At 38.3% G+C, this 17,558-nt stretch overlaps 2 protein-coding genes across 6 annotated transcripts in view; both read right to left on the bottom strand.

The window, feature by feature from the left end:
- dcaf6 (ddb1 and cul4 associated factor 6) overlaps nucleotides 1-17,558 on the bottom strand; it is a 60,625-nt gene that overhangs the window by 31,431 nt on the left and 11,636 nt on the right. The gene's annotated exons all lie outside the window — the stretch shown is intronic.
- On the bottom strand, nucleotides 2,573-14,991 carry LOC146500500 (uncharacterized). Its single transcript, XM_085136412.1, has 2 exons — nucleotides 14,088-14,991; nucleotides 2,573-7,520 (listed from the first exon to the last, which is right to left on the bottom strand). Exons 1-2 carry the CDS (start codon nucleotides 14,881-14,883, stop codon nucleotides 6,571-6,573), a joined length of 1,746 nt encoding a protein of 581 aa, XP_084992538.1. The 5' UTR covers nucleotides 14,884-14,991; the 3' UTR covers nucleotides 2,573-6,570.

Below are 17,558 nucleotides of genomic sequence, written 5' to 3'. Positions count from 1 at the left end.
AAGGACATTTTAAGCTTTTGGGACAAAATTTTAGCCCAAATGCTGTGGGTAAACTTGTTCATAATGGCTTTATCTACCCCTGGAGGCAATTCCTTTGCCTCATTTGCGTTGCTTATAGCATGCAGAACCAAATCTTTAGTGAAGCTTTCAATAACTTTTACGTACTCTTCTCGGTTTTTATATATAGTGAGTACTCTTTTTGGCAAGGCCAACAGGTGTTTTGTAAATGTTGGGACAGTAATATCATCAAGCCGTTCGCTCAGATATAAAATCAAATATTTCTTCTTGCAGTTATGTGCTTTGCAAAGATTGGTGAAAATGTCCTTGTTGATATTGGTAAGCCTTTTTGGAGATAGATCCAAATCTTTCTCGTCAATCTGAGGCCAGATTTTTTCAAGCAGACGATCGCTGATGGAGTCCAGAGTCGAGCACCGTGTGAAGTCCTTGTATTTAGACGAGGCTATGCTTGCGGCCTCTGAAACTACCAACTGAATAACTTTGTAAACACACATCTTTTCTTCAGACAGATAATCAGATGCCAGAGTGACGTCATAAGAACCAAAATCTGGCTTACGGTTTGACCTATGTAGTTTTTTCTTCACAGGCTTTTCCAGGGGGCAAGCTTCTATGTTGTCCAAGTCTTTTGAGTAGTTTTTCTTCAAACAGCTCTTCTTCGGTTCTACTGTGGCTGCGGTTTGGGTTTGAGGAAGAAACATCTGGGACGACACAGACGCTTCTTCCTCAGATGAGGTATTAAAAGATATTAAAATATCTGGATATATGCAGAGTGGTGGGTGATCCAGTGTTAGAATTTCTCGATATTCACTGTCATCTGTGGATGTTTCATCAAGACTGCTCTCCTCTGCAGTCAAATGCAGCTTGAGGTTTTCTGAGTCTGAAGAGTCCTCCAGTCCTGGAGTTTCTGTTTCTTCATTATCACTGTGGCCATCTACAGAAATTTCTTTCAGGATGCTGTCCTTTGCTCCTGTTTCTTCTGTTTTCTCAGGGGACTCTGTGTGCACTGAGTGAAGAGAGAGCTCATTATTCTGCGTGGACACTGCATCTCCCTTCTCCACGGTTGTGTCCATTGCATCCACTAACATGGAACAAAGTTTCAACATGTCTTTCAGCAAAGTGGAAGGAAGCTCAGTGTTGCAGTACTCTGGGTTGAACTGCAGAGATTGCCACTGTGGTACAATTGTACCAAAAAAGTGGTCACTTAAGGACTTCCATGTTTCCACTGAGGTGTAACTGTGTGGAGTTGTCATGTTTAAGTTTGTATTACTATTTCTCTGACTCTGAAATGTAGAAGTGGAAATAAATTGTTGGCTGGTTGGAGTTGTACTAGGCATGTGTGCTCTTTGTAAACTAAATGCATGGGATTCTGGACGGCCCCTACATAAGGGTTTAAGCCCCGCCCACGTTTGGCTGCAGCCACTGTGATGTCATCCACTTTTCTTTGAAGTTGAACTTTCAAAGGTTTGGGGGCGGGGTTTAAGCTAATCTCTGACACAGCTGCATGACATTTAAATGGCATAAACTATTACTTTAAATTACCCATTGTAAATGTTGTTCTTAAAGCATACTGGTTAATAATAATTTCACCACATGATATTTTCAAATTATTTTGTATTTGCTTAAATAAATGCATAATTCAAAGACAAGTTTGGTGATTTTTCATTGTATATCAAATTACAGTTGGACATTTTAGGTGTTCCCTAAATTTTAATGTAGGCATCAGGAAATAGATATTTTTTATTTTGCTTCTTTTTATTCAGATTCAAGCTGAGTACGATTAAAAGTTGTTGGGTTTTTTTTTTTTAACTCAGACTGAAGTTTGTATTCCTATCTACTGATATTAATTCATTGTTATCTTAATATAGCTTAAGGTGGGGTGCATGCATACCCATATGGAAACGATATATATAAATCTTATAAAGTTGTATCTGTCTTGTGTGAAACTTGTATGAAAAGCATACAAGAGTGAAAACAGATATAAGATCCCTTGAAAAATTATATACATGAAACTTGTATATTTTGGATACTTACTAAAACAATATATGAACATAATGAGAAAGTGGCCACCTTCATGAGTGAACCATATAAGCCTTATATGATTCACTATATGAAGTAGGCCACATCTTATGCAAGTCTTTTATAAGGTTTTTCTATTTCTTTTCCATATGGGTATACTTGAGCTTGTATGTATACTTTTTACCCTGTGTGGATAAGAGAAAATCTAAAACTAAATTCAAACTTCTGCACCCAATTCTTTCTTTTTAAAGTCATTAAAATGTATACTGTAAAGTTAGAGAAATCATTAAAAGCCCCAAATTACAATATAATATTCATATTCATTATAAGAGCCTCTAAACTTCTCACCACATCTATATGAAACTCCTGGCACCATTTTTGGTGATCCCAGCATCTGTTGACAAATTTGGAGCGGACGTCATAGTAATTTAACCTCAGTTATGGTTCATACTAGGTTTTGCAATATTATTTTATAATTTTACACATTTGACTTTCCTACATATTTCATTATTTTACTATCACTTACCACACTTTATAATTTTATCGAAACATTTCTTTCTTTTAGCATTTTGTGAGGGGATTTTGGTCCAACTGTAATTATTACAAAAGGACATCTTAGCTGTATAAACAACACACTGAACAACCGACAATGAAAAGAATAAAACTTCTGAACCTCTCAAGGCGCAACCTCAATAAAATCAGAAATTCAAGTTGGTCTCAGCCACTCTCCACTCTGGATTCTTTAATAATTGAGATTTCAGCGGTGACTCTGTCTGATCTCAGTTGCCATGCACTCGCCGTCTCCATACTAGTGATGTGTCGGTCGCGAATGAAACGGCTCTTAGAGCCGACTCTTTGGAGTGAACGATGCGAGGAGCCGTTGGGTTTTTTTTCTTTCTCTCACCCTCTAGCTGTATCCCAATTCAGGGTCTGCAGCCTTAAAGGCCGCATTTTAAGGCAGATTACGTCACAGCGACGCGACGAAGGCTGTCCCAATTCAAAGGCTGCTCGAAATGCGGCCCTCAAATGTGTCCTTCATTTTCCTGAATTTTAAGGATGTGGCAGTGTAGACTTCATGGCCCAACATATTCCAGACTTCATAGCGCGGCGGTGGGTGTGGATAATTTTGCCGAAGAAAACGGTGGAAGCGGAGCGGCCAAAGAGTAAACTTTTAAAAGTAAGTACTGAATATTATATCACTTATTTATGTGCAAATGTTTAATAATGAAGAACATTAAAACGTTACTGTTGGCCACATGTCGGGAAGGTTATGTGGCATTAGCGATGTCTGTACTAACTTGGTTTTAAAGCCTTTACTTCAAAATATACGCCGTTCAATAGTTGACTTTAATCTTACAGAGAATGTGATGATTTTATGGATAATTAAAGTCAGTCATATATCCACAAACACAACAAGCTGAAAGTCAGTGATGCTGCTCGGTTTGCAGTCCTGAATATCACGACACAAGCAGGATCCACTGCACTGTTAATGTTAGCTATGTTATATTGCTGCCTCTGTTCGGTGGTGTCGAGCCAAACGGACTTTAACGTGTGTTTGAACGAGCTGACGGTTCACTCGTTAAGCTGAAAGAAAGATGCTTTAATCACAGGAGTCACACATGTGTCCACTGTACCATCTGGGAACTCTTCTTGTTTAGCACTCGTAATAACACGAACACTAAATCCTCCTGTTTGTAGCAGTGTATACACCTGAGACTGTCACCTGTCTATCTGTCCTGCACTCTCTCTCCGTTTCTTTCTCTCTGATTGTGTAATAAAAGTATGAACATGTATTTATAAGTTACACTTGTGTTTGAATCCTGCAGCTTATCACACATTTGATTTGCATGTGTGACAACTGCAAGTGTCCAGAGTGAGGACAGACTGAGGGACCCACTGCTGCACGTCATCTGTGAGGCTTTGCACCCCTGATGATCCACCAGGACAAACTCAGCAGTGTGTGAGGAAGAGGAGGAGGAAGAGCCAGCAGCAGCTGACAGATGGAGAGAATAGACAGACTGTTCCCTGTTTGTGAAGGACTGCTAGAAAAGTTTAAAATAACTAATTGTCTGTCCTGAATCAGTCTTATTAGGTAATGTTCAAATAATTTTATCATTCCAGTGTTTTCAGTGTGGGAGAAAGTACTCAGGGCCTTCAAGTTACACACTATGAAAGGCAGAAACAAGTTTAATATTCAGAAACCTAAAGTATGTATCAGCAGCTGAATGGAGCTAAAAATAATTGTTTGTTTCAGTTCTATGAAGCTTTGAGTATTTTGGATTAGTAGTACTGCTGTGTTTGTTGCATCATATTACTGTAATTGTTTATATGCTTTATATATTCGGAGGTAAGTTAATATATAGTGTTACATTATATTCTATAAGGATGTTATGTGTTTGTATACTTTGTGCCCAGTTTGACCCATTTAGCAGAAGTCAGCCTGTTTAAGGCTCTGATATCTATTCTGTATGACTTAAAGCAGTTATGACATGGTCTGATTTTCTCACCCAATAAAGGAATATTCAATATATCAGTCTACTCTTTATTCTATCAGACACAGTTATCACAGCTCGTACATTTTCTTTTTACACATATATGTAAGCATTGGTCCAAATGTAATAATGCCAACAAATTAAACGAACAATATTTGTCTCTTATATATAATACATCTATATATACACTGTCAAAGATACTTGTCTTTGAGTGAAGATTTAAGGTGATCGGAAATATAAATAACTGCAACTTGAATCTTTACTGAAGCTCAGTATTTGACAGAGTTCAAGTTCACTGCTGTAATAACTAATAATGATTGAAATAATAACTTTAATATTGGCCATATTATATCTACACTGACTTTAGTCTCATCAACAACATTAGCTAATCTTAAATGACTGTTCAGTACAGAAATGAAGCCCAACAATCATGTTTTACAGTCCTGTGGTCTCAGCCTCAGATACTTATCAAATCACACAAAGCTCATGTAGAAACAAATGAACAAAATATGTTCTCCTTCATTTCTGTCAAACAAAGCTGTATGAAACGTTTCCAGCAGTTAGTATCATGGTTGCTAGGCAACCTGGGCAGCGCAACGGAGGCTAGACCGTCCTCATGTGAAAACTCCAAAACACGTAAAAAATCCAAAGCACGTACAAAACACAACAGAAGTGCTACAGGATGCTAGGGGCAGTCTTGAGCTTTTATTACCTAGTGGCTACACAAGCCAGGAAGTACCAACGACCGGATTTGGTGTTGTTGTAGTAACAGGTAAATGAACATTTTTAAAATTATTTGAATATATATGAGTGCTTGTGTATAAATACACAAACAACACACATATGCTTTCAATTGTGTAATTCAAGTGATCTAGGTAGCTCTGTTTGGGAAGTTCAGTTAACACTAGCTACATGCTTTGCAATTTGTACGTGCTTTGTCTTTAGGGGCCACCGTATATATTTATAGATAAACATATATAAATGAAACCAGAATTTTTTTACATTAGTAATTCCTTTTGTGCATAATTTTATATTGTTGTTAATTATAAATTAATTAAAGCAACAAAAAACCTGAAGAGCTGGTTGGGAGCCGAAAGAGCCAGTTCTCTAAAAAGAGCCGGAAATCCCATCACTACTCCATACTTTGCTCGGACATAAGCACTCTTTCAGACTAATTGAGTCTACCTGCGAGAACAAAAAGAGAACAAAAATCACTCAAGAAATCTCATCCTCGTCACGAAGATTGTTATGGAAAAATACACTGAGCATCGACCCAAACTGACTTTCTCAGGTTTATCGAGAGAAAACCTTGTTGATCCCTTTGCAAACCTTTGCAAAGGGATCAACACAGCACCAATGGGGTTTGTACCAGCACTGACAAACAGGCAAAAATAATAACAGCTCCTCTATAGCCATACAGATACAGTGAAAATGAAAGTGTTTTTAAATTTTATTTTGTGTAAATCATTTGATTTATTTAATAAATTAAATATTATATTTTAGAGGCCGTTCTAATCTGATATTCCATTCTAGGCAAATTGACAGCAAATAAAACTAAGGACACTTTTAAAACTTTTTTTTAAAATTAATTTTTATTTGAATTCAATTCAATTTTATTTATATAGCGCCTAATCACAACAACAGTTGCCTCAAGGCGCTTTCTATTGTAAGGTAGACCCTACAATAGTACAGAACCCAACAATGACCCCCTATGAGCAAGCACTTTGGCGACAGTGGGAAGGAAAAACTCCCTTTTAACAGGAAGAAACCTCCAGCAGAACCAGGCTCAGGGAGGGGCGGCCATCTGCTGCGACCGGTTGGGGTGAGAGAAGGAAGATGGGATAAAGGACAGAAAAATGTTATAATGTAATGTGGTGAAATTATTATCAACCAGGTGGTTCATGAGACAATTATTTTAAAGTAGTCTGGTTTTAACATTAACAATGAAGAATTATAATAAAAATGTAATGCATCTAGGCTACGTCCACATGTACCCAGGTATTTTTGAAAACGCAGCTTTTTAGATGCAGGTGTCAGGTAAACTTTAACGTGCTCGTGAGAAAACCCTAGAGAAGAAATTAGGTCTCTTCAATGGGGCATTTCTTTTGAAACTTTTGACAATCACGTTGTCAATATTGTCTTGGCCATTAAGCATTAACTCCAGGACAGTGTTTGGATTTTTCCACTTTTGCTGGAGTTCATTGTATACTTTCACACTGACTTCTTCAGTGTTCTCTAAGGACATTTTAAGCTTTTGGGACAAAATTTTAGCCCAAATGCTGTGGGTAAACTTGTTCATAATGGCTTTATCTACCCCTGGAGGCAATTCCTTTGCCTCATTTGCGTTGCTTATAGCATGCAGAACCAAATCTTTAGTGAAGCTTTCAATAACTTTTACGTACTCTTCTCGGTTTTTATATATAGTGAGTACTCTTTTTGGCAAGGCCAACAGGTGTTTTGTAAATGTTGGGACAGTAATATCATCAAGCCGTTCGCTCAGATATAAAATCAAATATTTCTTCTTGCAGTTATGTGCTTTGCAAAGATTGGTGAAAATGTCCTTGTTGATATTGGTAAGCCTTTTTGGAGATAGATCCAAATCTTTCTCGTCAATCTGAGGCCAGATTTTTTCAAGCAGACGATCGCTGATGGAGTCCAGAGTCGAGCACCGTGTGAAGTCCTTGTATTTAGACGAGGCTATGCTTGCGGCCTCTGAAACTACCAACTGAATAACTTTGTAAACACACATCTTTTCTTCAGACAGATAATCAGATGCCAGAGTGACGTCATAAGAACCAAAATCTGGCTTACGGTTTGACCTATGTAGTTTTTTCTTCACAGGCTTTTCCAGGGGGCAAGCTTCTATGTTGTCCAAGTCTTTTGTATCAGCTGAGTAGTTTATCCCCGGTTCTACTGTGGCTGTGGTTTGGGTTTGAGGAGGAAACATCTGAGATGACACAGAAGTTTCTTCCTCAGATGACTCACAGCTGAAACCTATTAAAATATCTGGATATATGCAGGGTGGTGTAGGTGCATGATCCAGTGTTAGAATTTCTCTGTTTTCACTGTCATCTGTGGATGTTTCATCAAGACTGCTCTCCTCTGCAGTCAAATGCAGCTTGAGGTTTTCTGAGTCTGAAGAGTCCTCCAGTCCTGGAGTTTCTGTTTCTTCATTATCACCGTGGCCATCTACAGAAATTTCTTTCAGGATGCTGTCCTTTGCTCCTGTTTCTTCTGTTTTCTCAGGGGACTCTGTGTGCACTGAGTGAAGAGAGAGCTCATTATTCTGCTTGGACACTGCATCTCCCTTCTCCATGGTTGTGTCCATTGCATCCACTAACATGGAACAAAGTTTCAACATGTCTTTCAGCAAAGTGGAAGGAAGCTCAGTGTTGCAGTACTCTGGGTTGAACTGCAGAGATTGCCACTGTGGTACAATTGTACCAAAAAAGTGGTCACTTAAGGACTTCCATGTTTCCACTGAGGTGTAACTGTGTGGAGTTGTCATGTTTAAGGTTGTATTACTATTTCTCTGACTCTGAAATGTAGAAGTGGAAATAAATTGTTGGCTGGTTGGAGTTGTACTAGGCATGTGTGCTCTTTGTAAACTAAATGCATGGGATTCTGGACGGCCCCTACATAAGGGTTTAAGCCCCGCCCACGTTTGGCTGCAGCCACTGTGATGTCATCCACTTTTCTTTGAAGTTGAACTTTCAAAGGTTTGGGGGCGGGGTTTAAGCTAATCTCTGACACAGCTGCATGACATTTAAATGGCATAAACTATTACTTTAAATTACCCATTGTAAATGTTGTTCTTAAAGCATACTGGTTAATAATAATTTCACCACATGATATTTTCAAATTATTTTGTATTTGCTTAAATAAATGCATAATTCAAAGACAAGTTTGGTGATTTTTCATTGTATATCAAATTACAGTTGGACATTTTAGGTGTTCCCTAAATTTTAATGTAGGCATCAGGAAATAGATATTTTTTATTTTGCTTCTTTTTATTCAGATTCAAGCTGAGTACGATTAAAAGTTGTTGGGTTTTTTTTTTTTTAACTCAGACTGAAGTTTGTATTCCTATCTACTGATATTAATTCATTGTTATCTTAATATAGCTTAAGGTGGGGTGCATGCATACCCATATGGAAACGATATATATAAATCTTATAAAGTTGTATCTGTCTTGTGTGAAACTTGTATGAAAAGCATACAAGAGTGAAAACAGATATAAGATCCCTTGAAAAATTATATACATGAAACTTGTATATTTTGGATACTTACTAAAACAATATATGAACATAATGAGAAAGTGGCCACCTTCATGAGTGAATCATATAAGCCTTATATGATTCACTATATGAAGTAGGCCACATCTTATGCAAGTCTTTTATAAGGTTTTTCTATTTCTTTTCCATATGGGTATACTTGAGCTTGTATGTATACTTTTTACCCTGTGTGGATAAGAGAAAATCTAAAACTAAATTCAAACTTCTGCACCCAATTCTTTCTTTTTAAAGTCATTAAAATGTATACTGTAAAGTTAGAGAAATCATTAAAAGCCCCAAATTACAATATAATATTCATATTCATTATAAGAGCCTCTAAACTTCTCACCACATCTATATGAAACTCCTGGCACCATTTTTGGTGATCCCAGCATCTGTTGACAAATTTGGAGCGGACGTCATAGTAATTTAACCTCAGTTATGGTTCATACTAGGTTTTGCAATATTATTTTATAATTTTACACATTTGACTTTCCTACATATTTCATTATTTTACTATCACTTACCACACTTTATAATTTTATCGAAACATTTCTTTCTTTTAGCATTTTGTGAGGGGATTTTGGTCCAACTGTAATTATTACAAAAGGACATCTTAGCTGTATAAACAACACACTGAACAACCGACAATGAAAAGAATAAAACTTCTGAACCTCTCAAGGCGCAACCTCAATAAAATCAGAAATTCAAGTTGGTCTCAGCCACTCTCCACTCTGGATTCTTTAATAATTGAGATTTCAGCGGTGACTCTGTCTGATCTCAGTTGCCATGCACTCGCCGTCTCCATACTAGTGATGTGTCGGTCGCGAATGAAACGGCTCTTAGAGCCGACTCTTTGGAGTGAACGATGCGAGGAGCCGTTGGGTTTTTTTTCTTTCTCTCACCCTCTAGCTGTATCCCAATTCAGGGTCTGCAGCCTTAAAGGCCGCATTTTAAGGCAGATTACGTCACAGCGACGCGACGAAGGCTGTCCCAATTCAAAGGCTGCTCGAAATGCGGCCCTCAAATGTGTCCTTCATTTTCCTGAATTTTAAGGATGTGGCAGTGTAGACTTCATGGCCCAACATATTCCAGACTTCATAGCGCGGCGGTGGGTGTGGATAATTTTGCCGAAGAAAACGGTGGAAGCGGAGCGGCCAAAGAGTAAACTTTTAAAAGTAAGTACTGAATATTATATCACTTATTTATGTGCAAATGTTTAATAATGAAGAACATTAAAACGTTACTGTTGGCCACATGTCGGGAAGGTTATGTGGCATTAGCGATGTCTGTACTAACTTGGTTTTAAAGCCTTTACTTCAAAATATACGCCGTTCAATAGTTGACTTTAATCTTACAGAGAATGTGATGATTTTATGGATAATTAAAGTCAGTCATATATCCACAAACACAACAAGCTGAAAGTCAGTGATGCTGCTCGGTTTGCAGTCCTGAATATCACGACACAAGCAGGATCCACTGCACTGTTAATGTTAGCTATGTTATATTGCTGCCTCTGTTCGGTGGTGTCGAGCCAAACGGACTTTAACGTGTGTTTGAACGAGCTGACGGTTCACTCGTTAAGCTGAAAGAAAGATGCTTTAATCACAGGAGTCACACATGTGTCCACTGTACCATCTGGGAACTCTTCTTGTTTAGCACTCGTAATAACACGAACACTAAATCCTCCTGTTTGTAGCAGTGTATACACCTGAGACTGTCACCTGTCTATCTGTCCTGCACTCTCTCTCCGTTTCTTTCTCTCTGATTGTGTAATAAAAGTATGAACATGTATTTATAAGTTACACTTGTGTTTGAATCCTGCAGCTTATCACACATTTGATTTGCATGTGTGACAACTGCAAGTGTCCAGAGTGAGGACAGACTGAGGGACCCACTGCTGCACGTCATCTGTGAGGCTTTGCACCCCTGATGATCCACCAGGACAAACTCAGCAGTGTGTGAGGAAGAGGAGGAGGAAGAGCCAGCAGCAGCTGACAGATGGAGAGAATAGACAGACTGTTCCCTGTTTGTGAAGGACTGCTAGAAAAGTTTAAAATAACTAATTGTCTGTCCTGAATCAGTCTTATTAGGTAATGTTCAAATAATTTTATCATTCCAGTGTTTTCAGTGTGGGAGAAAGTACTCAGGGCCTTCAAGTTACACACTATGAAAGGCAGAAACAAGTTTAATATTCAGAAACCTAAAGTATGTATCAGCAGCTGAATGGAGCTAAAAATAATTGTTTGTTTCAGTTCTATGAAGCTTTGAGTATTTTGGATTAGTAGTACTGCTGTGTTTGTTGCATCATATTACTGTAATTGTTTATATGCTTTATATATTCGGAGGTAAGTTAATATATAGTGTTACATTATATTCTATAAGGATGTTATGTGTTTGTATACTTTGTGCCCAGTTTGACCCATTTAACAGAAGTCAGCCTGTTTAAGGCTCTGATATCTATTCTGTATGACTTAAAGCAGTTATGACATGGTCTGATTTTCTCACCCAATAAAGGAATATTCAATATATCAGTCTACTCTTTATTCTATCAGACACAGTTATCACAGCTCGTACATTTTCTTTTTACACATATATGTAAGCATTGGTCCAAATGTAATAATGCCAACAAATTAAACGAACAATATTTGTCTCTTATATATAATACATCTATATATACACTGTCAAAGATACTTGTCTTTGAGTGAAGATTTAAGGTGATCGGAAATATAAATAACTGCAACTTGAATCTTTACTGAAGCTCAGTATTTGACAGAGTTCAAGTTCACTGCTGTAATAACTAATAATGATTGAAATAATAACTTTAATATTGGCCATATTATATCTACACTGACTTTAGTCTCATCAACAACATTAGCTAATCTTAAATGACTGTTCAGTACAGAAATGAAGCCCAACAATCATGTTTTACAGTCCTGTGGTCTCAGCCTCAGATACTTATCAAATCACACAAAGCTCATGTAGAAACAAATGAACAAAATATGTTCTCCTTCATTTCTGTCAAACAAAGCTGTATGAAACGTTTCCAGCAGTTAGTATCATGGTTGCTAGGCAACCTGGGCAGCGCAACGGAGGCTAGACCGTCCTCATGTGAAAACTCCAAAACACGTAAAAAATCCAAAGCACGTACAAAACACAACAGAAGTGCTACAGGATGCTAGGGGCAGTCTTGAGCTTTTATTACCTAGTGGCTACACAAGCCAGGAAGTACCAACGACCGGATTTGGTGTTGTTGTAGTAACAGGTAAATGAACATTTTTAAAATTATTTGAATATATATGAGTGCTTGTGTATAAATACACAAACAACACACATATGCTTTCAATTGTGTAATTCAAGTGATCTAGGTAGCTCTGTTTGGGAAGTTCAGTTAACACTAGCTACATGCTTTGCAATTTGTACGTGCTTTGTCTTTAGGGGCCACCGTATATATTTATAGATAAACATATATAAATGAAACCAGAATTTTTTTACATTAGTAATTCCTTTTGTGCATAATTTTATATTGTTGTTAATTATAAATTAATTAAAGCAACAAAAAAACCTGAAGAGCTGGTTGGGAGCCGAAAGAGCCAGTTCTCTAAAAAGAGCCGGAAATCCCATCACTACTCCATACTTTGCTCGGACATAAGCACTCTTTCAGACTAATTGAGTCTACCTGCGAGAACAAAAAGAGAACAAAAATCACTCAAGAAATCTCATCCTCGTCACGAAGATTGTTATGGAAAAATACACTGAGCATCGACCCAAACTGACTTTCTCAGGTTTATCGAGAGAAAACCTTGTTGATCCCTTTGCAAACCTTTGCAAAGGGATCAACACAGCACCAATGGGGTTTGTACCAGCACTGACAAACAGGCAAAAATAATAACAGCTCCTCTATAGCCATACAGATACAGTGAAAATGAAAGTGTTTTTAAATTTTATTTTGTGTAAATCATTTGATTTATTTAATAAATTAAATATTATATTTTAGAGGCCGTTCTAATCTGATATTCCATTCTAGGCAAATTGACAGCAAATAAAACTAAGGACACTTTTAAAACTTTTTTTTAAAATTAATTTTTATTTGAATTCAATTCAATTTTATTTATATAGCGCCTAATCACAACAACAGTTGCCTCAAGGCGCTTTCTATTGTAAGGTAGACCCTACAATAGTACAGAACCCAACAATGACCCCCTATGAGCAAGCACTTTGGCGACAGTGGGAAGGAAAACTCCCTTTTAACAGGAAGAAACCTCCAGCAGAACCAGGCTCAGGGAGGGGCGGCCATCTGCTGCGACCGGTTGGGGTGAGAGAAGGAAGATGGGATAAAGGACAGAAAAATGTTATAATGTAATGTGGTGAAATTATTATCAACCAGGTGGTTCATGAGACAATTATTTTAAAGTAGTCTGGTTTTAACATTAACAATGAAGAATTATAATAAAAATGTAATGCATCTAGGCTACGTCCACATGTACCCAGGTATTTTTGAAAACGCAGCTTTTTAGATGCAGGTGTCAGGTAAACTTTAACGTGCTCGTGAGAAAACCCTAGAGAAGAAATTAGGTCTCTTCAATGGGGCATTTCTTTTGAAACTTTTGACAATCACGTTGTCAATATTGTCTTGGCCATTAAGCATTAACTCCAGGACAGTGTTTGGATTTTTCCACTTTTGCTGGAGTTCATTGTATACTTTCACACTGACTTCTTCAGTGTTCTCTAAGGACATTTTAAGCTTTTGGGACAAAATTTTAGCCCAAATGCTGTGGGTAAACTTGTTCATAATGGCTTTATCTACCCCTGGAGGCAATTCCTTTGCCTCATTTGCGTTGCTTATAGCATGCAGAACCAATCTTTAGTGAAGCTTTCAATAACTTTTACGTACTCTTCTCGGTTTTTATATATAGTGAGTACTCTTTTTGGCAAGGCCAACAGGTGTTTTGTAAATGTTGGGACAGTAATATCATCAAGCCGTTCGCTCAGATATAAAATCAAATATTTCTTCTTGCAGTTATGTGCTTTGCAAAGATTGGTGAAAATGTCCTTGTTGATATTGGTAAGCCTTTTTGGAGATAGATCCAAATCTTTCTCGTCAATCTGAGGCCAGATTTTTTCAAGCAGACGATCGCTGATGGAGTCCAGAGTCGAGCACCGTGTGAAGTCCTTGTATTTAGACGAGGCTATGCTTGCGGCCTCTGAAACTACCAACTGAATAACTTTGTAACACACATCTTTTCTTCAGACAGATAATCAGATGCCAGAGTGACGTCATAAGAACCAAAATCTGGCTTACGGTTTGACCTATGTAGTTTTTTCTTCACAGGCTTTTCCAGGGGGCAAGCTTCTATGTTGTCCAAGTCTTTTGTATCAGCTGAGTAGTTTATCCCCGGTTCTACTGTGGCTGTGGTTTGGGTTTGAGGAGGAAACATCTGAGATGACACAGAAGTTTCTTCCTCAGATGACTCACAGCTGAAACCTATTAAAATATCTGGATATATGCAGGGTGGTGTAGGTGCATGATCCAGTGTTAGAATTTCTCTGTTTTCACTGTCATCTGTGGATGTTTCATCAAGACTGCTCTCCTCTGCAGTCAAATGCAGCTTGAGGTTTTCTGAGTCTGAAGAGTCCTCCAGTCCTGGAGTTTCTGTTTCTTCATTATCACCGTGGCCATCTACAGAAATTTCTTTCAGGATGCTGTCCTTTGCTCCTGTTTCTTCTGTTTTCTCAGGGGACTCTGTGTGCACTGAGTGAAGAGAGAGCTCATTATTCTGCTTGGACACTGCATCTCCCTTCTCCATGGTTGTGTCCATTGCATCCACTAACATGGAACAAAGTTTCAACATGTCTTTCAGCAAAGTGGAAGGAAGCTCAGTGTTGCAGTACTCTGGGTTGAACTGCAGAGATTGCCACTGTGGTACAATTGTACCAAAAAAGTGGTCACTTAAGGACTTCCATGTTTCCACTGAGGTGTAACTGTGTGGAGTTGTCATGTTTAAGGTTGTATTACTATTTCTCTGACTCTGAAATGTAGAAGTGGAAATAAATTGTTGGCTGGTTGGAGTTGTACTAGGCATGTGTGCTCTTTGTAAACTAAATGCATGGGATTCTGGACGGCCCCTACATAAGGGTTTAAGCCCCGCCCACCTTCAGCTGCAGCCACTGTGATGTCATCCACTTTTCTTTGAAGTTGAACCTTCAAAGGTTTGGGGGCGGGGTTTAAGCTAATCTCTGACACAGCTGCATGACATTTAAATGGCATAAACTATTAATTAGTGTGGATGCCGATTGTTCTTTTACTTTTCATATTCCGTATGTTTTTCGGCATCTATCTCCGTTAAACTTGGAAAAACCATTCAACCACCGTTAGATTCCTCTTCTTTTGGACACGACTGCTTGTATTTTTCTCTTTTTTAACTTTTATATTTTTTAAAAATGGTTGTGTATGGGACGGAATGTTGGAGGTTAGAGTGAGACAGGTCAACTGCTAGAGTGGGAGCAGGGGGGAAATTTATCTTAAAATCTTCTCTTTAAACTGCTGCTGTGTCCACAGCGTTTGCTCTACAGCCATCATTTTACCCTCAAAACGTAGCCATCGTTGTCCTCTTTCATCCAATGTTATTATTATTGTAATAGATGTTATGGTTCGTTCATAAATTTCACCAATGCACACCCTCCTCGCTGCAACTCTTCCATAGAAACCAATGTTAAAATGGCTCCCAAAATTCATCTGAAAATCAGAAGAACAGGCTGTCTTTACACTGTCACTACATCCATATAATATCATCCTCAGGCAAGAAAACTGAGGATTTTGTAAACTGGACATTGCTGGCGCTCACGGTGAAACAATTTTGTCAATACGACTTGTAGTTTTTTCTTGGGAAGCCTTTGGTTTGGGGTCATTTTTCTGTTTATTTAAAGCATTAGCAGAGAGGCGTATGTCTGTGAGTGTGTGTGGTGCCACTGGGTGGAGTTGCTATAGCAACCAGGCTCACACCTGCCTGATTAATGAGCTCTTTCTGTCACTTTGCCAAGATTAATCTTAAAAACTTCTGTTTCAACTGCTGCTGTATGCACAGTGTTTGCTCTCCAGCCATCATTTTACCCTCAAAACGTAGCCATCGTTGTTCTCTTTCCAATAGTGTGTCTTCTAAATCTCAGAGATGTAAACTTTTTGAACTGTGTGGATCCAAGTAGAGGGATAACTTTCTAACTGACCCATAGAAATACATTATATTTTCAGTCAGGAGTTTGACTCAACAGCAGGAATGACCCCACTTTTTAAATTGCTCCAGTGACCACATTTTTGATATCAGGAACATAAAGAACACACTGTTGTGTAGAACAATTGCTCGTGATCCTCACGGTTTGAAAATGATTTTTACAGGAGATAGGGTCCTTGATTTGTAAGCAGTTTTTCAACAGGGGAACCAAGGCAGGTTTGACAGGGTTTTGCCACAGAATAACAGTATGGCAGTAGTTAGTGCAGACCAATGACTGTAGAAAACATGGACGACGCGACAGCTCCCCAAAAATGATCTATCGCCCCTGGTGTCTGGCTGCAGTATAGGTCATAAACCCCGCCTCCTCCATGTTGGGTGGGACTGGGGCCAGAGAAGCTGCTCATGGTGACGGTCTAGCCGTGTGAATGAGAAGAAATAAGTCCTAAGTTCCAATTACACCGGTTTGTCTACTTGCAGGCCAAAGTGGTATGTTTGTTTATATTTTGTGAATTTTATATTGTAATATGTTTTAATGCTGAAATATAATTTTCTTGTACATTTGTATTCACCAGTTCTACGGAGTACCTGTGTACGTTAAGAGAAGCACAGTAAACATCAGTAAAGAAGAACTCTCGTGTCTCTCGTGTATGTGTACAAGGCGGCATAGTAGAACACTGCACTGCCCCGGAGAAGGCAACGAGATGGTTGGACCGAAGCTACTAGCAAGAGAAGTATCACATGCTCCAGCAAATGCATTGAATAAGTAAAGAAGCAAGCTAACAAATGAAAGATAATCAAGCAAGCACAAAAGTCCGTGTCTTGGAAGTAACAAAAGCACTTGTAAATTGCTATCAAGCATCAGTTCCATTTGAGATTCAAAGTGACCTTTCATATTAAGGAGCAGCTAAAATCAAGATTTATCAAGTAAATGTTAAAGTCAAATGAAAATTAAGACAACATGGCAGATGAAAATGAAGATGTAATACAGCCCACTGAAGAAGAAAGTGCTGATGATAATTTTCAAAATGATGAAAGTAAAGAGCAGACAATTGGAGAAGAAACTCCACCGTTCTCAGTATTTACTGAAGGCACACAGTCAGAAAGCTTGCGCAGAAGCCACCGCACACGCACTCTTACTGAAAAGGGACAATCCTTACAAGAAGCCAAGTTAAATGACTTGATAAACAATTTTGAGCGAGTTTACAAGAAGTGGAAATACCACATAAACTTATTTAAAAGAATGGTGAAGAGTAAAGACATTGAGTTAATACCTGAAGATGTAAGTGTTATAGACGCTAGTATGACTGACATCTGTAACATTCATGATGAGATCAGAAAAATACCAAGTCCTGATATTGAAATACACAGAAGATGTGATGTGTGCATAGCTATCAGTGAAACTGCCAGAGCAAAGGCTCGGTGCCTTTTAGAAGAAGATGGTGATCCAAATAGTATACCCTGGCCTGATTCAGAGTCCGTGTATGACAGCAGTTCATCCAGCGCTTCTTCAAGGATCACATATAAGTCAA

This window comes from Neolamprologus multifasciatus, chromosome 16, assembly GCF_963576455.1.
Source record: "Neolamprologus multifasciatus chromosome 16, fNeoMul1.2, whole genome shotgun sequence".
NCBI classification, from domain to species: Eukaryota; Metazoa; Chordata; class Actinopteri; order Cichliformes; family Cichlidae; genus Neolamprologus; species Neolamprologus multifasciatus.
The sequence above is the reverse complement of the archived record's forward strand: the minus strand, read 5'-3'. Positions and strand labels throughout refer to the sequence as shown.